Here is a 23,460-nt window from a genome sequence, read left to right on the forward strand (position 1 = left end):
ATTAACTTGGGAAGGGAATCCAAGTTAACTCCCTAGATGGTTCAACGTCAAATATAGCAGCGACTTTTTCAAAGAAAAAACAGAAGAAAAGGCAGTCAACATCAATCTTGGAATTGCAAAATGCAGTCTTGGATTTTGGAATGAAAGGGGAAAATACAGGATCCAGAAGTTGAGAAAAAGTGCAGCCCAATGGAAAATTTCCAGTGGTGGGGAATTTCCATGGCTGCTAGTGGTGGATGGAGAGAGAGATGAAAGGAATTGGAGGGCGATCTATCTCTGTGCACGTCACTGGCACTTATCCATGGGACCTCAAAACCCTAATATCCACAGATATAAATGGCCGAAACAAACACTTCCAAGAATATGTGAGTAGACTATGGTTAAAGCCAGAATTGAACACACCAATTCATGAGCAGCCATTGGCTAAACACGCATCCATGGCCTATGGGGATGTGAGGGGCTATTCTTTTGCTTTGGTCAGTTCGGTGAATGAGAGGATAACATTCTCCGCAATCCTCAAAATACCCAATCTTGTCCCTCGAGTTTGAGAAATTCTCAATTTGATCTTTCATGCGTACAAATTATAATTTTTTTTAGGGAATCTAGCATTTTTTTTTGTTAAGAAATTCTAGCACGAAACCCTAATTAGGAGATCCAAATTATTTGTACAAAATCAAAACAAAAATTCGTTTTGGGGTAAAATTAATACTATTCCGATAGTTGCTGTACATTTTTGAGGTCTTACCGAATACTTTTGAGCCTCTCTTTCCATTCTTTTGTTGTGCTCGTAAGGAATAATGAACGGTCAACAATAGTTAAAGAACTAAGCTGTAAGGTTTCAGCTGTAAGGACTAAGCTAAAACAGCACAAGAATTTCAGGGGCTAAAACAACATTTAGGTTAGGGGTATTATAGTCATGTTGTAACCTTGACTAGAAATCAACAACCTCCTTCCATCTTTGTTATTATCAGAATGACCAAGACAAAACCTTTCCTTCTTCACAACCGCCTATATTTAAAACGACAAGAGTTTTCATGTTCTCTTCCTTCAGACACCGAAATCTATTGTCAAAGATCACCAATTTCTCTCCTTTTCTCTGCCTGTGAGCTCAATTCAAAATCTAGTATCGTTTTTGTTCATTGAAGTTTGAATCTTTTCTTGCTTGTAAATGCAAAAGATATAAAACTTTTTTTCCTCATATCTTGTCAATTAAAAAGGCACAAGCTTTTTGCTTCAACACATTTTTATTTGTGTTATTTGGTTCTTGACTCTATGAATACCATTAGTATTATTGGCAATTCTACAATGAAACCCTCTTGTAGATTTCTTATATCTGCGAAAAATCCAGTCTTTTTTAAGCGCCATCATAGTTTAACAAGCAATTTATCTGGGAATCAGTTTAATTTTTATAAAACCAAGCAGTTTTTGACCTGCCCTTTTAGAATCTTGGGGTTCAAAACCATTTTCAATGAATCCCGGAAATCTTTTTGTGTTCCCAATATCAGTTCTGGCCAATCTAGGCTTATTGCACGAGATAGTAGGGCGGTTTCTGTTGTTGCTAGTGTTGCCTCACAATTCAGGGAGTTTTCAACGTCTGTTGAGACAAGAGTGAATGATAAGAATTTTGAGAGAATTTTTGTGCAAAATGGGATTAGTGTTAAGCCTTTGGTGGTTGAAAGGATTGATAAAGATGAGAATGTTTTAGGGGATGAAGAATCTAGGCTGGGGGTTCTTGTTGATGATGGTGAAAGTGTAAATAGAGAGGATTTGGATGGTGGTCAAGGAGTTGAGATTGTTATTACTAAGAGGGAAGAGAGTGATATAGAAAAGGAAGCATGGAAGTTGTTGAATGATGCTGTTGTTATGTATTGTGGGAGTCCTGTGGGGACCGTGGCCGCAAATGATCCAGGGGATAAGATGCCATTGAATTATGATCAGGTGTTTGTTCGTGATTTTGTTCCTTCAGCTCTCGCCTTTTTGCTCAGAGGAGAAGGGGAGATTGTGAAGAATTTCTTGCTTCATGCCTTGCAATTGCAGGTAACATTCCAGGCTGCTTTTGTATGCTTGTTTGATCTATCCTTTCATTGTACCGCATGATAATTTCTTAGTTATATCATTCTTCTAGTTTGAGCAGTATTAAGATGCCTGATTTATGCGTGACAAGTTATTAATGAGGATCTGTTTACAAGTCATGAAATACACCTATTTTCCTTGTTGACCATTATGGTTTACAAAATTTAGTATGAATGTCAACTTGCAAACAACTTTTTAATGATGATCAGAGCATTCAAATGCCATCTAATACGAAATTTGCTGTTTCTCAAGATTTGATTTGTTATCCTTGTTATCGGTTATAATTTGTTATGTCTTCTTTTCATCTTTCAGACTGACCTTTCTTTAAGGTTTCTGCGTATTGTTCATATTAGCTAAACCATATCATTGCATGTATAGAAAGTTTTTAAATTTGATGTTCTGAAAATCACACAAAAAAAATTGTTTTTGTTTTATCATAGAGTTGGGAGAAAACAGTGGACTGCTATAGTCCAGGACAGGGGCTGATGCCTGCCAGTTTTAAAGTCAGAACAGTGCCTCTTGATGACAATAAACTTGAAGAAGTTTTAGATCCTGATTTTGGCGAATCAGCTATTGGCCGTGTTGCACCTGTGGATTCTGGTTAGTATATTGCACCTCTTTGAACATTTCGATTCTAAAAATTGCCATGGTACTTGGATTTGATTCTAGTTATTAAAGTCCAACTTCTGTAGCTGTAATATATTCCAGGAGTCAACTATTGATCCTAGTAGTTCACTGATTCTTGTTGATTAATAGCATCTGTGTTTCTTCTTTTCTATTTTGATAGGGTTGTGGTGGATTATTTTATTGAGGGCATATGGGAAACTCACTGGTGACTATGCTTTACAAGAAAGGGTGGATGTTCAGACTGGCATAAAACTGATCTTAAACTTATGCTTAGCTGATGGGTTTGATATGTTTCCTTCTCTTCTAGTCACCGATGGCTCCTGCATGATAGATCGGCGGATGGGGATCCATGGTCACCCCCTTGAGATCCAAGTTAGTTATTTCCATACCTTGTCCTTTTGGAGACTGTTGGTTGGTAATTTATGGCTCTGTTGTATATGAGCTTGGAGGTTCCATAACCTATGTATCTCTACATTGCTTTTAATTGTTATGTGTGGAAATTGAGTCTGGTTTATGAACTACTTTCCGACTTTCTGCAAATGAAATGAGTGAAAGCTCTATAGAATGCAGCTGTGAGGTATGCTGGCTTAATGATATGAAAAACTTAACTTTCTCCGTTTGCTTGAGCCTTTGGTCTGTTATATATTTCTCATATCTACAATGCACTTTTAAACATTGCTCTGATGCTGCTTTTTTTTTTTTATATATATACATGAATACAGAATGTTAGTCAGTAATCACCCAGCTATATTTTCAAGTTATTTTTTTTTTCATTTTTTTATGCTTTCTCATCTATGGTTTACCTTACAACCACAAGTCTCTTTCTGCAGGCCTTGTTTTATTCTGCTCTACGGTCTTCCCGTGAGATGCTAGTTGTAAATGATGGATCAAAGAATTTGGTGAGGGCTATCAACAACAGACTCAGTGCATTGTCATTCCACATTAGAGAATACTACTGGGTAGATATGAGAAAGATCAATGAGATATACCGGTATAAAACAGAAGAGTATTCTACAGAAGCCACCAACAAATTTAATATTTATCCTGAACAAATTCCATCATGGCTCATGGATTGGATACCTGAGGAAGGTGGATATCTGATTGGCAATCTGCAGCCAGCTCACATGGATTTTAGATTTTTCACTCTTGGAAATCTTTGGTCTGTTGTTTCATCTTTGGGTACCCCAAAACAAAATGAAGCTATTCTAAATGTGATTGAATCCAAATGGGATGATCTTGTGGGAAATATGCCTCTTAAGATATGTTACCCTGCTCTGGAGTCTGAGGATTGGCGTATAATCACTGGCAGTGACCCTAAGAACACGTGAGTCTCTAAAATTTTGACCTAAACTCTCTGTGCATGTGCATGCATTGTTCAATTTAGAATTTCTATAAACTCAAAAATTTCTCTATTTGATTGTACATTGCAGCCCTTGGTCATATCATAATGGTGGGTCATGGCCAACACTTCTGTGGCAGGTACATTTGACTTCATTTGCTATATGTATGTTTTGCTAAGGCTTAACAAATTTGATTTGGAACCAGCAGACGAGCATGCAATGCTGATTCATACTCAGTAAACCTTCTGTAGTTTTGTTGGGTTTAATGGAATCTAGTTTCTAAAGGTTTCTGGTTAGTCATGCTAATGAGAAAAGAGTCATCGGAACCCCCCTCAAAAAAAAGAAGAAAAAAAAGAAATCCACAAGTGTCACCATTTTTCGGAAGTAACATCAATGTTGGTGGTCCAAAGATCAAAGATGAATGATTTTTGTGTTTGGACCTTTCATGTGATGGCTGTTTCTTTTGTCCTTGAATCTCTTGATTGATCTCTGCCCTCTGAATTCTTTCCGTTTTGCTTTCAGTTCACATTGGCATGCATGAAGATGGATAGAATGGAACTAGCTAAGAAGGCTATTGCTTTGGCCGAGAAGAGACTTCAAGTTGACCATTGGCCAGAGTATTATGATACCCGAAGTGGGAAGTTTATTGGAAAGCAATCCCGACTTTATCAAACATGGACGGTTGCAGGTTTCCTAACATCGAAAGTTCTCTTGGAGAATCCAGAGAAGGCATCCTTGTTATTCTGGGATGAGGATTATGATCTTCTTGAGTTCTGTGTTTGTGGGCTTAACACAAGTGGCCGGAAGAGGTGTTCTCGAGTCGCCGCCAGGTCACAGATTCTTGTCTAGAATGATGCCATTCTTTTAAAGGCAGAATTTCTGTTACTGTACAGCTATGTTACTAGGATAGACTGATAAAACATTGATTTTCAACCACAAAAGAAACAAGGTATACTAGGAGCAGCATCTTCACACAACTAGACCATAGATCTAGTTTAATAAAACGTTAATTAGCCGATCAATTAGCTAAGTTGATCGGTGTTGTGTTTTCAATGACCAGTGGGACGAAAGGTTTTATTTGTTCTTCCCCTTGTCATATTCAGTTTGTATATTATTACTTTGTTCTTTATAAACACATTTCTAATTTATCAAGCTAGGGTTTTCTTGGAATTACCTCACCTATATTTTATTTTCTTGTTTAGTGGGCTATACAGTGCATATTTGCTGATAATCACATAATGCGTTTGCATTCTTGTATAAAGAGAGTTCTATAGTTGTGAGCCGTGACTATATAGCCCAGGTGGCTTGTAGGGTTCAAATGCTCGTGGCATAATAGATGGTCAAGTTACATGTAGCGTTTGGTTTGATAACAAAGACAGAAGAGATGTTTTTCCTTGTCTGAAAAGATATAAACTTATTTTTAAATTGTTTTTAAAAAAGATTTGTTTTATGTTTTTCTCAAAAATATTTTTTGGATTAAAATTCTTACAGCAAGATGGTATTTTTCACAAGGTGGTGTGTGCATCTCTTGAGAGTACATTCAATAAGAACGAGAGAATTCGTGAGAATTTTCATAAGAAAACAGGAAAAGTACACCCTTAATTGTAAGGCCAACCCTGCGACAAATGATGTTGAATTGTCTTGCATTTAGCCGTGTACAATAAACAATATGATCTTCAAAATTTTTCTTTGAAATTCCAGTTCTTTCATGGCTAAAAATAGCGTCTTTGAAGGTGTTGAACGATGGCTTCATAGTCATGACCATTTGCAATTTTGCAGCAAAAACTTTACGTCAAGTCCTTGTCTTTTGGGCCCAACAAAAGGAGCCTACAGTAATCATCTTCTTGTGGAACTGGGACAAATGCCAGATTCAGTTACATCAGACATCTTGTCTGTGTGATCTCGAAGCAGACCCAACATACTCTATACCCTTTCCACACTATAGAATGCTTGAAGTTTAAACTATGAACCAAAAGTGCAGACGATGACAATGTACACTAGACATGAGCACAAAAAGACTACTATCCGCCAATAACTTCCATCCTTTCCCACCCATGATGAAAAACTACCTACAGTGGGCCCAAAACACCCCGACCCAGAAATCAGGTACACCTTTTAATGCAAAGGGTACCTCCATTTTAGCTACAGACCTCTTAAAATCATATTTTGAAAGAGGCCTAACTAGTCAAGCACGCAACTTGTTTGATGAAATGCCTGAGAGAGATGTTGTTGCATGGACGACGATGATTTCAGGGTACACGCATTGCAATGAATACACTCAAGCATGGAGTGTTTTTGTCGATATGGTTAAGAATGGAAATGACCCACCAAATGTGTTCACAATATCAAGCGTTCTAAAGGCTTGTAAAGGCATGAAGCGTGCTTTTTGTGGGCGTTTGGTCCATGGATTGGCTATAAAAAGAAGGTTTATGGAGGGGTTTATTTATGTGGATAATGCTCTCATGGATATGTATGCTTCTTGTGGTGTAGGAATGAGGGATGCTTGTGTTGTTTTTCACGATATTAAAGAGAAGAATGTTGTGTCTTGGACTACCTTGATTGCTGGTTATACTCACAGAGGCAATGGCAATCGCGCACTTCAAATCTTCCGGGAAATGCTACTGGTAAGTGGATGAACAAACAACCGTAGGAAGAAACCAATCATGCAACGGACTTAACATGTCAAAAGCAGTACTTTAACCATTATAGCACACAGTGGCCTTAGCTTGTTAAGTGGTTTTAACTTTCATGATATGAATATTGTAATAATGCGTGACTTTGTTGCTTTTATGACAAACAGGACGGAGTAGCATTGAACCCACATAGCATTTCGATAGCAGTTAGAGCATGTGCCTCAATTGGCTCACAGAATTTTGGCAGACAAATACACACAGCGGTGATCAAACATGGGTTTGAATCTGATCTTCCTGTCACGAATTCTATACTTGATATGTATTGTAGGTGTGGATGTTTATCTGAGGCAAACAAGTATTTCAATGATATGACTGAAAAAGATTTGATCACATGGAATACATTAATAGCAGGGTATGAAAGATCGGATTCCATTGAGCCTCTCTTTATATTTTCACAAATGGAGTCAGAAGGTTTTACTCCAAATTGCTTCACTTTTACCAGTCTAATAGCAACATGTGCGAATGTAGCAGCTTTGTGTTGTGGACAGCAAGTTCATGGAGGCATTTTTCGCAGAGGGCTTGACAGAAACCTGGAATTGGCTAATGCCTTGATTGATATGTATGCAAAGTGTGGTAATATATTTGATTCATGCAAAATATTTAGTGAAATGTCTTGTAGAAATTTGGTCTCTTGGACTTCTATGATGATTGGATATGGGGCTCATGGATACGGTAAAAAGGTTGTTGAGTTGTTTGATGAGATGGTCAAGTCAGGCATCAGACCTGATCAGGTAGTGTTTATGGCAGTTCTAAGCGCATGCAGTCATGCTGGACTAGTTGATCAAGGCTTGAGGTACATCAACTGTATGATAAATGATTATCACATCAAGCCAAATCAGGAGATTTATGGCTGTGTTGTAGATTTGCTAGGGAGACCGGGGAGAGTGGAGGAGGCCTATCAACTAATACGAAGCATGCCATTTATGGCTGATGAGTCTGTCTGGGGTGCACTTCTTGGTGCTTGCAAGGCACATAACTTTTCGAGGTTGGGGAAATTGGCAGCTAAGAAGGCATTGGCTTTGAGACCAAACATGGTAGAGACCTATGTGATGCTGTCAAATATTTATGCTGCAGAAGGCAAATGGGGAGAAGCTGCAAGAATGAGAAAGTTGATGAAGAGAGCAGGGTGTAGAAAAGTGGCTGGGAGGAGTTGGATTGAGGTACGAAACCAGGTTTACAGTTTTGTTGTTGGAAATAAGATGGGTTCTCATAAAGAGTGGGTTTATGAAGTTCTGGAATTACCTGTACAGCATATGAAAGAGGCTGGCTATGTGCCTGAAGTTGATTGCTTAATACATGACCAAGAAGATGGCACTTGATTAGAAGCTGAGAAAAGATGAAAAAGGAAAATTTGAGGGCTATGAAAACCCAACTGTTTGATAAACAATTACCCAAGTTAGAGAAAATTGGAAGAAGAAGGAAAATGTGTTGGATTAAGTAAATTTCAATCTTTCTTGGGAAGTTCATCTGTTGAATTAGAAATAATAAATGACCCATACCCCTACATATTGCAGGCATCAAACAACACAGGTGCATGGTATTTTTTTGTACATTTGATAAATTCATTCTTATCTATCATCAGTGATATTAATTTGAGCTGAATCAAATGGGAGCTGAAATTTGTGACCCCTTATTTTTTGTACTTCACTTTTCCTGTACTGTTTGAATGCAGAAATCTACACACTACTATCTCAAACCAAAATTTCAAAGGAACTTGAGTAATCTTGTGCTGTGTAATTCTTTTTATGTAATCAGCTTGAAGGTGAACTCACAAACCAAGCAGCGGAAACTTCCACACTTGCGCTGAACATCCAGGTTCTTTCAGCCAATTTGAGCAAAAGTAGCCAACACATTTTTGTCTATTTCTTGAATCATGAAGGATCCAATCTTCACTGCACATTTGCAGCATAGAGATAATGTCATGCATGGGATTTAAAATGGAGGATGACAATGGTCAGCACCACTAGAGATGCATCTAACGATCTCAAAGGAGCCTGGTTCAACCTCCAAGCACCTGCAACCAAGTGTCTAGCAAGAAGGATACCATGATAAAGAGCGCATAGTCAGCTGTAGTGTTAATAGTTTCACTAAGATAAACTGAGAAGCTTTGAATCCAGTTTCTGATATAGTCTCTTTGTAAGTCATCTGCACCAGCCTTTCTTCAATCATGTAGGAAAACTTGGGACGAGGACCTTTTCTTCAAATTTTCTTTCGTAATCTAACCATTCTCTAAATTATTCTTTTACTCGAACTAGCTTGTGTTCCTGCTGGACTTGAACTTTGAATTATTATTTTTTCTTGTTTTTTTTCCCCTTTCAGGCAGCTTTTGCCGCAAAGAGGGCAGGGAATTGGTGAGTCAAAAAGTGTGATGAAATCACGGGTTACAATTTGATGTTGCGAACTCAAAAAGGTAGAAAGTTCATTTCCTCAATATGCGTCATATGTTTGATGCGGGACAAAGGAGGTTTGGAGATGAAGTAATTAACTATGAGAGAAAAGAAGAAGCCAAACAAAAAGAAAAAAATAGTTGAAGAGAAAGAATGGAGTATGAAAAATTTGTAATTTTGTAATTTTTATTTAATTCAATAACTGTTTAATTTTTAGAAAAATAGAATATAAATAATAAAACTCTAACTAGAATAAACAATTGTATTTATAGCAATAAATAGAATACTTAATAATAGCTAGATGAATCCCAACAAATAAAACCTATAAAATAAGTCTTAACTAAAAGTTCAAATGAATTAAACAAAAAAAATAGTTAAAACCTAATCTCTCAACAATTTAGGCTATCTTTCTTCGTCTATGATTAGATGAGTGCGTAAATAATGCCTCAAGACTATGTCCACTTACTTTCCTAAGGTTGAAGAAATTTGATCTCGTTGAGTGTAGTTCAAGATGACTCCAATAATACTCTAAAAGATCATGATCAAGCTGTTATGATGTTTATCTGATAATTCAAGTATAGTCTAAATTTGTTTGTCTAACTCATATGCTGTGATTTTTTGAAATTCACCATCCCTAATAACAATAACTTGTGCATCCAAAGAAATATTGATATGTTTTTTTTGTGCAAAAAATAAAGATAATAGGAGCAGTGGTTTTAAAAAGATCATTAAGGATATACTGTTGTGTTTTATATATAACAAGATTTTTCGTGTCAAAAGTAAAGCTAATATCAAAGTTTAGTGGTAATTTAATGACATACTGTTGTGTTTTATATATAACAAGATTCTTCGTGTCAAAAGTAAAGCTAATATCAAAGTTTAGTGATAATTTAATGACATAATTATTTGATTAAATCATTTGCAACACTTTGAATGGTCTAGCACCACACACTTACAATTTATGACTAGTTTTTAAAGAACATTGTTCAAGTCTAATCTGTATCTTGAAATAATCTCCAACATTAAGTACATCATGATACTTATGTGAATCGACTTGAAATTTGTATTGTTCATTACTTGCTTGAATTTGTTTTATGATATCAACATGCAAAATATAAACTATACATGCAAATAACTGAGTTGAATCAGACATTTTAGAGTGAAAAGACATAGGAAGAAGATCTATAGGCTTTCTAGGTTCGTAATTATAAACACTATATGATCGAGGGTGTGGAGTGGAACAAACACTATTTGAAGCTTTAGTAGATATAGTTTGGACATGACCTATTAAATTAGGAATATTTTCATCTTCCTCATCATGTGTTAAGGATAAGGGATCGGGGAGTTTAACATGTTGCTCTAAATCTATAATATGTTGGACGTCAAGCAAGATGGGTAGGGAATCAAGTAGTTTAAAAAGACTAATATCATGAGACTCTTTTAAGATCACACTACCTCTTCGAGTAATTCCACTAAAGAGTTTCCATAAAAATTCTTTCTTCGCCACTAAAATAAAATTATTATATTATTTATTAATCTCATTTTCAGACTCATTTTAACTTATAGTGTTAAGTCCCTCTTCTTGCATATTTTTTTTTTTATCTAGGTTACTAAAATCCTCATAATTATGTTCATACACTTGAAACAATAGTATTCCCTTTAACCTATATCTTTATGTTCCTGGATGATTAAAAGTTTAGAGGTATCGTTAACAAAGATATTACCGAAACCTCAACATTTAGCACATTGAACCTTTAAACTCATCCTAGACATTTCATTGAAGACTTGCTTGCCCTTATCTTTTTTATAAATTTGGGCACTACTAGGATTAGACCTACGAGGTGAAGCATCTAATAAAGAATTATTATTTCTAAATTAAGACCTAAAAAGGATCCTAATAGGATATTGTTGTTTTGCTCATTGACTCTTTATAAGAAACTCATAATCTTACACTATAGTATAGGCTTGATTAAGAGTTAAAACACCTATAAACATGTTTTTTTTTTCTAAAATCATCATTTAGACCCTTATAAAACTGGCTTCATTCTTTTTTATGGTATATCTCATCATGTAATTATTAAATTGTGTTATATATTAATTAACAAACTTGTTTCCTTGCCTTATATTGTTCCATTTGATATAAGAGAGCTTATTCCTATAAAACTAGAATATGTATTTCTTATGTATTTTTTGTTTGATGCAAAAAAAGGTAGAATATAAAAACAGAGATAAAAGAAATTGTATAATTTTTTTTTTTGGAAAGTTGTGTTCCTTTTACTTTTTGCTTGTCGTGAGGTCCAAATAAGGAAAGGTAAATGGTTGATAAATTAACAACTTACTAATGAAACACTAGGTCAGCTTTCTGTGAATATCGTATGTTGGACAATTTACATGTTTTCAATTTCCTTTGACAATGTGTGTAAATGCATGTGAGTTTGTTTGTATGTTTCTCCTTAGTGCCTCCTACTTTAACCTCGTTAATGGATGAATGACCTATGATGTAATGAAAGAACTTTGCTCGTGTATTTTAACCTACCTTGCGGAACAGGTAAAATATTGCTTTCATATCATCAAGATCATATATACTATTCAAATGTAACCAGATACAAAGCGTATAATTCTTTCGGTAGGCAAATTTATGTGGGTCATATATATTTGGCTGTACTAGGTAGCTTTGCTGCAACTATTCATGGTCTTTGGATGAGTACATTTACTAGGGTGCACCTAAGAAGAAAGTTCACTACTTGCACTTCAAGCATGACAGTGAGTTAATTTACTGATCGTCCTTGATTACTCGACTTAGTGATGATCTGGGCAAATCTATGTCGATATGCATAATATTATAGTAATTATCTACGTAAATAAGATTAATCATGATCATAAGAATCAATATCCATGTGTTTATCAAGAGTGGTGATGTGATAAAACCCGTCCAGCTGCTGACATTTATGGGACCGATCCATTGTGATGATGTTACCAACGTAATTTTTTTTCTTTTTATGTGGATTCGGCAAGAAGCTTATTCATAATGTTACGAAGCATGAAATGGCTAATAAACTGAAGATGAACGGCTATGTACAAGACACTCGAAAGGTTACTTTGACACTGATGAAGAAGAAGAGAGAAATACTCTGTCTAGCAGATGTAAAAGACAAGAAGACAGAAGGAAGAACATAACGTTAAACATGCTTTTTATTTATTTAATTGTTTAACAAAGGTGAAACTCACAGTAGAAATGATTTTTCTGAGAATATATGACTGCAAATTGTGTCTGAACAAACCTTTCCCGTCCCGATCTATTCATAAGTACTCTACTCAGAATGCTTACAAGATTTATACTATCCTTGTGGCCATGCGGACAAATCTTAGGTTTAACATGCCATTTAAGACTAACTTGGCATCTTACTCTGAATAATCTGTCAGGATCCACAGATCAATAGACCTAGGCTGCATATGTATGGCTTAAGCATCTCCAGGAGATGCATCGCTCCAAGCATTAAGCAATTTTCATGCTCCAGGTGAGTATATTAAGCCTCAAAATCAAGTTTGAACAAGGGATATCATGATCATATTCTCCGGGACTTGCACCTTGGCAATATGTTATACATGTCTAGCTACGTAAAACTTCTATTAGGACCATTATTGAAGATGGCACTCCATTTCTTATTTCTGTTCATTTTTCATATTTTCCGTCGTGGTTTCAGCCCTGACTATGGTTCACCACATGGTAGTTTGGAATCTTGACTTCTCTAGTCTACGTAGATAAAGAGTGATATAGCTAATTTAGAATCCGAACGTTAATGCTCGGTTAGTTAATTTGGTATTATGATAACTTGTAAATTTTTAAATAGTTAAATAGTTTATAAATCTTTGCATTAAACCTGTACATAATTGTGATACAAATTTTAGTTTTGTAAAAGCTAAAATAATATTTTTTTTTAATTAATGGAAACTTGTTTTTTTTTTAATAGAGACTTGTTTTTCATTCATTTTACATGTTCTCATAATAATTTTAATTAAATATATATATTTTTAAATCTATTGTTTTAAAATCATAATTAAAAATGTTTTTTTAAAACTTAATTGATGAATCATGATTTATTAGTATTTTTTCAAACAACTCTTTGTTCGCCTAATTCCATTTTTATGATGGCCCGAGCCTCGAAGAGGATTTGGATACAAGTTTGTGCCTAGGCTTGTGGTAGGCTCTGTTTGCCAACGCCTTACGCTCGGTTCTGTTAGCCCAACTCCCTTTACCTAGCGCTTCATGCTCAGCTCCATTGAGCACTTGTGGGCTCAGACATCATGCTTGAGCCTAGAGTCTAGACCCTTGACACTCGTGGACTTAAGTACCGCACTTGACACTCTTTGGCTCAGGCATTACACTTGGGCCTAATCATCAAATGCATACTTGAGCCTTACCTTATGATTTGGACTTAACACTTATTCATGTGAGGTTTTTTTTTTAATTAAACTCAATCCTTTTTACTTGGATACTACTCAATTTGCACCTCTAGGTATAAGTTTTTCATGACCTATTATATTTTTATCTTATTAATGTTCGTGTAAGGAATATTTATCTATTTGTTAATGTTATCAAAGCAAAATGAATTTTTAGCTCTCTATCTCAAGAAAAAAAACAAGGTTCATAAAATATAAATATCCTCGAACCATCTAGGTAAGGAGTTCATATTCTCTTCATTCTTAGCATATACACATAACATTATTCTCCTACGGAGCATTCATTCCATGTCAAAACAAGAATAAATAACTTTATTTTTAAGATTTAATATTTATTTACATGTTTATTATATTTTTTTTGTATAAAAATATTAACTTAAATATTTAAGAGTTATCGTATGATTATTTTGCAAGTATGTGGAGCTATCTTCCACATTAACTCAAGAATAATGGATTGGATTGCAATAACATGTCATTATATAGAGTTAATGGACATGAGTTGTGTAATGGAACCGCATTGGACACCAAATTGAAAGATAAGGATTATCATGAAGAAAAATAATGTATGAGGTTAATCTCATAAATTTGAGGGACTTTTTCACTTTTTAAGGTTTTAAAGCTCTCAGCTTTGCGCCATTAAAAATCTTAAACAAAGCAAAGATGATCGTTGCAGAAACCTCATTCTTATGCCTCACCCTCCACAAAATCGCTCCTTTTACAATTTACTCATTCAATACGCAGACCAAAAATCTCTTAAAAAGGGCCAAATCCTCCATGCTCACATCATAAAAATCCCATATTTATCTTCCTGTAATTACCTTGCCAATAATCTAATAAAGTTCTATGCTAAATGTGGCCATTTACATGGAGCAAAACTCGTATTCGAAAACCTTAAACACAAAAATGTTGTTTCTTATAATTGTCTCATTCATGGGTTATCTCACAATGGCTCAAAAGGTTCCGCCTTTGTGTTAGAACTTTTTCGCCGAATGATAGCTAATAATATCTTACCAGATGCACACACTTTCCCTGGTGTTTTCACCGCTGCGGCATTGAATTTGGGCTGTAATTTTGATGCCCGACAAGTTCATGTGCATGGTATTAAAACAGCAAGTATTGATGATGTCTTTGTAGGGAGTTCACTTGTTAATTTCTATTGTAAAGTGGGTTGCTTTTTCGAGGCTCGTAAATTGTTTGATAGAATGCCTGAGAGGAATTTGGTATCGTGGACTACGATGATTTCTGGGTATGCGAGTAAACAGATGGCCAAGGAGGCTTTGGGGGTTTTTGGATTGATGAGGTTAGTAGAGGGAAATTTGAACGAGTTTGTGTTTACTAGTGTGCTTAGCGCCTTGGCATGTCCAGAATTTGTTTATAGTGGAAAGCAGGTGCATTGTGTTGTCGTTAAAAATGGGGTGTTGGGATTTGTTTCGGTGCTGAATGCGCTTGTTACTATGTATGCTAAATGTGGAAATTTAAATTATTCTCTTATGCTATTTGAGATGTGCAGTGTTAAGAATGCTATAACGTGGTCCGCATTGACCACTGGCTATTCTCAAGCTGGGGATTCTCATAAGGCCTTGAAGTTGTTCTCAAAAATGCATTATGCTGGGTTTGTACCTAGTGTTGGGGTTCTTAAAGCTTGCAGTGATGTTGCTGCCATTGAAGAAGGAAAGCAAACGCATGGCTATTTATTGAAGTCAGGATATGAGACTCAAATCTATACAGCGACAGCTTTGGTTGATATGTATGCAAAGTTTGGTTTTACTGGAGATGCTCGGAAAGGGTTTGATTTTTTGCTAGAACCCGATCTTGTTCTTTGGACATCCATCATAGCGGGTTATGTACAAAATGGGAAAAATGAAGAGGCTCTAAGCATGTATGGTAGAATGCAGATGCGCAAAATTTTGCCAAATGAGCTAACCATGGCCAGTGTCTTGAAAGCATGTTCTAACCTAGCTGCTTTAGAACAAGGAAAGCAAATTCATGCCCGTACCATTAAGTATGGATTGGGTCCAGAACTTTCAATCAGAAGTGCTCTTTCAACTATGTACGCAAAATGTGGGAGTCTAGAAGAGGGATTCCTCATCTTTAGAAGGATGCTGCAGAGAGACATCGTCTCATGGAATGCAATGATATCAGGACTATCCCAAAATGGGCATGGTAGAGAAGCTCTAGAACTCTTTGAGGAGATGCGTCTAGAGGGCACAAAGCCAGACCATATCACATTTGTGACAGTGCTCTCTGCTTGTAGCCACATGGGAATTGTGAAGAGAGGTTGGGCATATTTCAACATGATGTTTGATGAATTTGGTTTAGTTCCAAGAGTAGAGCATTATGCCTGCATGGTTGATGTCCTGAGTCGTGCAGGGAAGCTCAATGAAGCTAAAGAATTTATTGAATCAGCTACCATAGATCATGGTATGTGCTTATGGCGAATTTTACTGCCTGCCTGCCGAAACCACTGTAATTATGAATTGGGAGCCTATGCTGGTGAAAAATTAATGGAGTTGGGCTCACAAGAATCATCGGCTTATGTTTTATTGTCGAGTATCTATACTGCCATGGGCAGGTTAGCAGATGTGGTACGGGTCAGGAGGATGATGAAAGTTCGAGGAGTGAGGAAGGAAACTGGGTGTAGCTGGATTGAGCTCAAGAGTCATGTTCACGTATTTGTTATGGGAGATCAGATACATCCACAGATCGAAGAGATACAAGGGGCAATATGGAGATTAAGAAAACACATGAAGGATGATGGTTACCGACCTGGTCATGAATCAACTTCTGTGTCTGTGTGATCTTCGTATGACACAAGGATAATATGCTCCATTCTTTGGCCAACTTTGATGGCATTCTCAGCCTACACAGCAGAAAAGGATGATTCATGTTGCCAACTCCAACCATTTCAGACTTGAGGCTTAGTTAAGGTAAGTCCTCTTTCTTATACCTGATAAATTCAATTTATCTCACTTCTTTTTTAATGACCAGACACCGTTCGTAGGTGCTCAGCTGGCAGAGCTGGAAACATGCAATGTGCGTGGCCACAGTGGCCAGATAAGCTGTATTTGTGAAGTGATGCCCCATTGCACCCTTTGTTGGCTGCGAGTTCTGAACAGTTTGCTTTCAGGGAGGATGGATGCGCGGGCCAGTGTAGTACATGTTGTACAGCTGCTGCATGCTGGGACCTTCTGAATCCTTATAAAGTTGTTCTACTTGCTGTTTGTTAAAATCAGCAGTCTCTAAGCAAATTGTTTTATTGATGTGTATGAATAAAACAGCATTTTTTTTTTCATTTCCAGATTACCACCACCATCGAAATTGAGTTATACTAGTAACCTTAATTGTTGTGGTCGTGTAGTAAATAGCAAGTAGTCATTTAGTTTTTTTTGTTTTTTAGTTTATCGTGGTTGTCCGGGTTAGCTTGCGCGTATCTCGTCTAATTCTATGGATCCTGAAATTAACGACTATGTAAATCTTCAGTGGTTATCATACGACCATGTAGGCTTCAAGTAGTCATTTAATTTTATTTTTCTTATCTTAGAGTTCTTGTTGATGATGATAATGAAAGTGTAAATAGAGAGAATCAGGAAGGTAGTGAGGACCCATGATTGTTAGTCCTAAGAGGCAAGATAGTGATATGGGAAAGGACTCTGGCTGCAGCAACCCAAGAGACAAGCTGCCATTGAAATATGATCATGCGTTTATTTGTGATTTTGTTCCTTGAGCTCTTACCTTCTTGTTAGAGGTGAAAAGAGTTGCTTCACACCTTTCAATTGCAGGTAATGTTCTCCACTCGTGTTTTTTTTTGTTTGATCTGAGGTTCTGTTTCGAGTAGGAAATTTGTGTGGCATAATTTACAAGTGACTAGCTATTAAACGAGAGTTCATATACAATTCATCAAATGTAGCGATATAGCGTTAAGGTTTTGGATGAATCATGTAATCTACATCTACATGAATGATCAGTCACAAAATCTACGTTTTTTAGTCTCTAATTTAGTTTTTTACTCTATTAATATTTTTTTTCTATTTTTTTCATTAGGAAATCCAACATCAATTCTTAGATTTAGCAGTATAATTCATGCATGAGTTTGGAATTTGGATTTTAAAAATGAATATGGGAAACAACGAACAAACTAATTAAAAAGAGGGACTAAACACTATACAGATTGCTTCTTATTAATTTACAATCTGCTTTTTTTACCCATTTTATTATTTTATTTTAGATCATATTTCATTAAGTTTTTATATTATTCAAAATACTAATTCAATATATATATATATATATATATATATATATATATATATATATATATATTCATTTTTTAATTTAATATTTAAGAGTATTCTTGAACTTAACTAAATTTGACTTTGAATTTATATTTTTTTTAAACAATACCTAAAACAATATTAATTTACATATTGTTTAAATAATTATAATTGTTCAAGAGTCAATCCCTTCAATCATAATCTAGGCATTGTGTACGTGGATTTCTTAATTATATAGTTTTATTTAACATTGTGATCAAATTATATTTTAAAAAAAATTTAAGATTTAAATTATTATTTCTAGATTTTTAGATTGGTTTTATAAATTAAAATAAATTTTTAAAAATAAAAAATATATTATTTTAATATATTTTTAAATAAAAAATATTTTACACTATATTTTCAAAAAAAAAAATCTCTATATTATACAACTGGAACTATACTTTCATCACTTTCCAAAAGTTTCCCAAATGTTTCCACATTGAGACACGTTTTTATATTTTCCACCCCCAAACTTTTCGTTTCTTTCCCTCATCCACAACAGATTCATTTCCTTCCCCTTCCATCCCCTCTCTCTCTAGCGCGCCAAAATCTCTCTCAGAAAAACAAATCCTGAACAAACCCTAATCCTAGCAGACCACCAAAAAATGGCGCCAAAATCAAAATCCAATCAAGACCCAAATTTCAAACCAGGCTCAAAAGTAGAAATCATGTCGGACGAGGCAGGGTTTAGAGGTTCATTCTACATAGGAACAGTGGTGAAGGCAACAAGAACCCCAGAATTCACAGTCCGATATGAAAAACTGTTTGAAGATGAAGAAGGGACAAAACCCTTGCAAGAAACCGTTAATGAGTTCCAAATAAGGCCAATAGCACCAAGAGAGAAGAAGAGGGAGTTTAAGTTTAGTGAAGAAGTTGATGCTTTTCATAACGATGGGTGGTGGGAAGGTGTGATAACTGAGGTGAATGAAAATGGGAAGTTTGCTGTGTTTTTTAGGAGCACTAAAGAGCAGATTGAGTTTGTTGAGGAGGATTTGAGGTTGCATAGAGAGTGGGTTAATGGGGAGTGGAAACCACCATTGGATAGAGAAGAAGAGAAAGGTGAGATAGAGGAGGTGAAAGAGAAGGGAAATAAGGTTGGTTTTTTATTAGTTGTTGTTTTTTAATGTTAATCTTGGTTAATGTGCTTTGTGTTGATAATTTATTGCTGTTATATTAATCTTGTTATCTTTTGATAGATTATTTATAATTTTGTTGTTATATTAGGTCAATCTCGGGTAATGTGCTTAGTTTATTTTGCTAAATTTGTTTTTATTTTGTTAATCTTGGCTGGTGTGTTTGGTTTTTTGTTGTTGGTTTATATTCTGAATTTTGTGATGGCTTTGCTTATGATTTTTTTTTATATATATAAAAAAAACAGGATTCTAGAAAGAAAAAGAAACTCTCTGAAGAAGACGAGAACGAAGTGACGAAAGAGGTGAAAAGGAGGGTTAGCGAGGTGGGTTTTGTTTTTGACAGAGTTCTGTTTATGTAAATTTTGGTTAATTGTTTAGGTTTCTCATGATAACAATTTGGGTTATTGTGTTATGTTCGAATTTTATTTTGATAGTTGATGTGTTTGGTTGATGATTCCTTTTGGGTTCTCTGAAAAAAGGATGCTGGAATGTAAAAGAAGAATTGTGTGTCTTTGGTTTTTGATAATGTTATTTATATGCTGATCTTGGTTGCCGTTTTTACTTCTCTTTGGATAGATGTGTGTGGGCATTACGTTTGTTTTGGGTACAGTTTTTATTGTTCTTCTGATAGATGTGTATGGATATACCTTAATATATATTAGTTTGGTTGTTATCATGTGAATCTTGGTTAGTGTGTTCGGTTTTGGTAGTTTATTGTGGGTTTTATAACACTTTTCTTGATTCTTTGAATGTTAAATGGGAATTTCTTGATCAGGGGTTTTGGGTTTGTTTTCTTTTTAGATAATCTGTTTTCTTTTTAGATAAACTTGGTACGTCAATCTTGGTTGATATATTTGAATTTTGTTGTCTGGTTAATTTGTTTTTCTATTAGGTTTTTTAGGGCTACAAAAAGAAGAAAGATTCTTAAAGGAATTTATTGTGTGGAAAATTCAAGGCTTTTTCTTTCGTTCTTTTTTTTTTATTTCCGCTCAGTGATTATGGGTGTACTTGCATGTCTTAGGAGTCCTGGTCCTTGATAAGTTTTAGAGGAAGGAATGGAAACTAATGAAAATGAAGTTATTGTTTGAGCAAATCAGGATGTTCCATAGCATTTTTACCCTTGGCTTCTTATTGTGTATATTTGGTTATTTTTGTTTCCATTGAAATGGTTTGAGTAATTTTTGGGTTTTATTGATAAATTAAGGGTAAAGGGAAACAGCTTGTGGGTCTTGCGAAAATTGACCCTAGACGATGATATGGAAGCTTGGACTTTCATTTTTAGTGTCCCATCATCTCTAGATTATCTGTTTATTTTAGTATGTGATGTGAAATCTAAACCAATGCCTCAACATTTTCTGATTAAAAGTATTTCCTGGATGAAAAAGATAATTTCTGTTTGTATGGCAACTATCTTAGGACTGGGAGAGGGATTTTCTTTTACTTTTTGAAGAACATGGACTATTGTGGGCAGTAGCTCACACACAGGCCCGAAGGAAATGGAAATACAAAAGAAGAAATGTGCATTTGGGTACACTTTCTGGGGTGTGTGTACCTAAAAAAAGTGGAAAAACTTTCTAGGATGAGCTATCCTTGGACATGCTAACTCAATCAATGTTTTATTCACTTTTGGTTTCACCAACTTAGTTACTTTTTGGTCAAAATGAGAAAAATTTCCAGCTTTTCACATCTTTACAATGAGAGTCTATTACTTGTCAAAAAAAAGTCCATGGAACATCCTTTTGTGTGTTACTGTAGTTTTGACCGTCTACAGTCAGCTGCAATGCTGTATTCACCAACACTTTTATTTCATTCTGTGTGTTTTGTCTTTCTCGGGTATGTTCTGCTATAGACCTTTATCGGCTTCTTGAATCTGGAATTGCAGAGAGTGCCCAATACAACACTAGTGAAGCCTATTGAATCACTGAAAGATGTGAAGTTTAGCAAGGGAATGCTAGTTGAGGTTAGCAGTGACGAAGATGGTTTTAAAGGTGCTTGGTTTGCTGCTAGTATTGTTGAACCAGTGGGGAAGGACAAGTACCTTGTTGAGTACAAAAGCTTGAGAACAGAAGATGATAGTGGTTTTCTGAGGGAAGAGGTTAACACTATGCACATAAGGCCTCCACCTCCACAAACTGTAGTTGTTGATCACTTCAAGAAGCTGGAAGAAGTTGATGCTCTGTACAATGATGTCTGGTGGGTGGGTGTAGTTTCTAAGGTAAATACTTTCCCAAAGTATGTTGTCTACTTCAAGGATACCGGTGAGGAATTAGAGTTTAAGCACTCTGACTTAAGGCCACATCAGGACTGGATCAATGGCAAATGGGTCGCTCCTTCACATGTATGTCTTTCATACTTTGACTTTATTAGTCTTTTTTTTAATGTTTCTCTTTTTCATGAATATGAACGCCTCACGTGTGCACTAAGAGAGGTTTAGATCATTTTTGGCAAGTCTGATATTATTTTCATGTTTTCCGGTGCTGCTGAATATGCTTTTTACCTCGTATTCATTTTTTTAGGCTTTGAAGCTGTGATTGCTGGAGAAAGTAGTAGAGCTTGGTGAGAGAACCTGCGGCTTTGGTGTATATATACATTGTAATCCATATCAATCTCCATTTCCCTGGCCTATGATAGGGGCAGTGGAATATCTTGAGTTTTCTTACCCGACTGGGGTTGTAGATTCTGCGGCTGAATTACTATACTAAAAAACTGATACTATTCATCTTCAAAGATGTCTATCTGTTCATTATGCATGAAACCTCTCTAGTGCAACCTTAAACCGAGCTCATCAAAACATAAGATGTATTGCTACATTTCTTGATGCCATTTGAAGTTTCTTTCTACATATAGAGCTGAACCCCCAATTGCTGCTCTGCACTCGTTTGCTTATGGCATTATTAGCTCCCGGGAGTTTTCTGTAACCGGTGCATGCATGTGATTCTTTAATATTGGTTTTGCCATTTGTTATCTTAAATGGACCACCGACATCTAATGTTCCCCTCCTTTTTCGACTCTAGGTTTTTTATGGTCCTTGGCCAAGGACAGGACTTGGGAGCTTTTATATGTTTACTGCTATGAAAGTGAATGCTGCGAAATAGATTTATGCAGTACGCAGATTAGAGTCTACACCAATGTCCAGCCACAATAGGTAATGTGTTGATGAAATTCAATGGAAGCAATGCATATAGATCAAAAAATAGGCAATTTTTGTTCCATGGATGTATAGAGGAAGGTTTATGGAATCATAGCTAGGGTCCATGCTGGACCAAAATAGATAATGAAAAAAGGCAAAAAGTGAGCTTCGATGCTTGGACCAAAATTTAGGCAAAATGACATAATCTCCATTAAATTTTCAACTGCCCTTTTCAACTTTTCCCCTGCCAAACATTCCAAGTGAAAAATTCATAATTATCATCCATTCAGAATTCTGAGATCATAGACTCACAATTGATACAAATCATAAACATGGGATTCATTAAAGGTTAAATTGGAAACATAATTTGATTCATTTCATCTTTTCTCATCATGTTAAGCTAAGAAAACAGCATACATTTAGAGTTTAGACCACTCCAGTGTCCATGCTGTGATCTTGTCTATAACATGATTGAGAAGTGACACTATAATGTACTTTATTACCAGTAAACACTAGCAGGAGGTGATAATACATTGAAATTGATAGTAAGACAGCAGATATAGGCCACTTAAAACTAAGAACCTTATTAGGCTTCCTTCACCTCCAAAGCTCCATTCACTTCCATGGCTCCCTTAGCTGCTCCTTTACCTTTTTCTTCAACCTCAAAAGCTGACACAGGGAAAGTCCTGAAGAGCCCAGTAGGAGTCTTGAAAGTCATCTTCCCAGTTGGTGGATCATCCAAAGAGATATCACAAAGTGTGATCCAAACCAAGAGCTCTTTGGTCTTAACACCAGTCAGTTTCTTGATCTTTTTGGGCTCAACGTAAGCTGTGACTTCAGTTGCATAGGAAACAAGCTTGCCAATCTTCTCAAACTTATGGTTTATGCTCTTCTTTTGCTTGAGCCACACAAACCCTGTCTCCCTCACAATCCCACACTCTAAAATGTCATGCAGAGGCAAAAGACCATTTGGCAAGCCTACTTCCTTGAGCAGCTCCTGCGATTTCTCTTTTCCCATTTCATCTCCATAGTAGACCTCAGCTTTGGATTTGATCTCTTCTGTGACAAGAGACATTTTCGTCAGAAAACTTGTTTAAAGTTGTTTTAACTTCTTTAGGAGATTACCTTGTGAGAGATGTGTGCAGGAAAGGGTGGAAAGTTATTGCCTTGATATAGCACCCAAGTTTGACATCTACCCTTGTGTGCACACAAATTTGCCGAAACACCATTTTGCGTGTGGCCTATAAATGTTATCTACGAGTCATTTTCAAGTCAATGGTTCCTGATTTTGTTTAGCTGCAACTTT

The 23,460-nt window shown here is 35.8% G+C and overlaps 5 protein-coding genes across 5 annotated transcripts; 4 read left to right on the forward strand and 1 right to left on the reverse strand.

The window, feature by feature from the left end:
- Nucleotides 1-952: 952 nt before the first annotated feature.
- On the forward strand, nt 953-5,210 carry LOC133669766 (alkaline/neutral invertase A, mitochondrial-like). Its single transcript, XM_062090037.1, has 6 exons — nt 953-2,037; nt 2,514-2,673; nt 2,861-3,072; nt 3,531-4,024; nt 4,131-4,179; nt 4,563-5,210. The coding sequence occupies exons 1-6, from the start codon at nt 1,273-1,275 to the stop codon at nt 4,887-4,889; spliced, it is 2,007 nt and encodes a 668-aa protein (XP_061946021.1). The 5' UTR covers nt 953-1,272; the 3' UTR covers nt 4,890-5,210.
- A 128-nt stretch (nt 5,211-5,338) lies between these two features.
- On the forward strand, nt 5,339-8,984 carry LOC133669767 (putative pentatricopeptide repeat-containing protein At1g56570). Its single transcript, XM_062090038.1, has 2 exons — nt 5,339-6,664; nt 6,841-8,984. Exons 1-2 carry the CDS (start codon nt 6,044-6,046, stop codon nt 8,050-8,052), a joined length of 1,833 nt encoding a protein of 610 aa, XP_061946022.1. The 5' UTR covers nt 5,339-6,043; the 3' UTR covers nt 8,053-8,984.
- A 5,132-nt stretch (nt 8,985-14,116) lies between these two features.
- Nucleotides 14,117-16,916, forward strand: LOC133669527 (pentatricopeptide repeat-containing protein At2g33680). Its single transcript, XM_062089702.1, has 2 exons — nt 14,117-16,508; nt 16,583-16,916. Exon 1 carries the CDS (start codon nt 14,268-14,270, stop codon nt 16,377-16,379), a length of 2,112 nt encoding a protein of 703 aa, XP_061945686.1. The 5' UTR covers nt 14,117-14,267; the 3' UTR covers nt 16,380-16,508; nt 16,583-16,916.
- A 1,407-nt stretch (nt 16,917-18,323) lies between these two features.
- Nucleotides 18,324-21,866, forward strand: LOC133670095 (protein AGENET DOMAIN (AGD)-CONTAINING P1-like). Its single transcript, XM_062090553.1, has 4 exons — nt 18,324-18,985; nt 19,270-19,347; nt 20,907-21,362; nt 21,541-21,866. The coding sequence occupies exons 1-4, from the start codon at nt 18,497-18,499 to the stop codon at nt 21,553-21,555; spliced, it is 1,038 nt and encodes a 345-aa protein (XP_061946537.1). The 5' UTR covers nt 18,324-18,496; the 3' UTR covers nt 21,556-21,866.
- Nucleotides 21,867-22,468: 602 nt separating this feature from the next.
- LOC133670096 (uncharacterized) lies at nt 22,469-23,315 on the reverse strand. The gene has a single exon (XM_062090554.1). It carries the CDS (start codon nt 23,227-23,229, stop codon nt 22,741-22,743), a length of 489 nt encoding a protein of 162 aa, XP_061946538.1. The 5' UTR covers nt 23,230-23,315; the 3' UTR covers nt 22,469-22,740.
- Between the last annotated feature and the right edge of the window lie 145 nt (nt 23,316-23,460).

The sequence above is a fragment of the Populus nigra genome, chromosome 12 (genome assembly GCF_951802175.1).
Source record: "Populus nigra chromosome 12, ddPopNigr1.1, whole genome shotgun sequence".
NCBI classification, from domain to species: Eukaryota; Viridiplantae; Streptophyta; class Magnoliopsida; order Malpighiales; family Salicaceae; genus Populus; species Populus nigra.

What these genes read in the sequence shown, in the direction of transcription:
- LOC133669766 (XM_062090037.1), top strand. Translation starts at nt 1,273, where the DNA reads ATGAATACCATTAGTATTATTGGCAATTCTACAATGAAACCCTCTTGT. An exon ending in GGCAGTGACCCTAAGAACAC is followed by an intron (nt 4,025 to 4,130) that starts GTGAGTCTCTAA and finishes TGTACATTGCAG; the next exon opens with CCCTTGGTCATATCATAATG. An exon ending in GGCCAACACTTCTGTGGCAG is followed by an intron (nt 4,180 to 4,562) that starts GTACATTTGACT and finishes TTTTGCTTTCAG; the next exon opens with TTCACATTGGCATGCATGAA.
- LOC133669767 (XM_062090038.1), top strand. Translation starts at nt 6,044, where the DNA reads ATGAGCACAAAAAGACTACTATCCGCCAATAACTTCCATCCTTTCCCA. An exon ending in TCTTCCGGGAAATGCTACTG is followed by an intron (nt 6,665 to 6,840) that starts GTAAGTGGATGA and finishes TATGACAAACAG; the next exon opens with GACGGAGTAGCATTGAACCC.
- LOC133669527 (XM_062089702.1), top strand. Translation starts at nt 14,268, where the DNA reads ATGCCTCACCCTCCACAAAATCGCTCCTTTTACAATTTACTCATTCAA.
- LOC133670095 (XM_062090553.1), top strand. Translation starts at nt 18,497, where the DNA reads ATGGCGCCAAAATCAAAATCCAATCAAGACCCAAATTTCAAACCAGGC. An exon ending in TGAAAGAGAAGGGAAATAAG is followed by an intron (nt 18,986 to 19,269) that starts GTTGGTTTTTTA and finishes TAAAAAAAACAG; the next exon opens with GATTCTAGAAAGAAAAAGAA. An exon ending in TGAAAAGGAGGGTTAGCGAG is followed by an intron (nt 19,348 to 20,906) that starts GTGGGTTTTGTT and finishes CTGGAATTGCAG; the next exon opens with AGAGTGCCCAATACAACACT.
- LOC133670096 (XM_062090554.1), bottom strand. Translation starts at nt 23,229, where the DNA reads ATGTCTCTTGTCACAGAAGAGATCAAATCCAAAGCTGAGGTCTACTAT.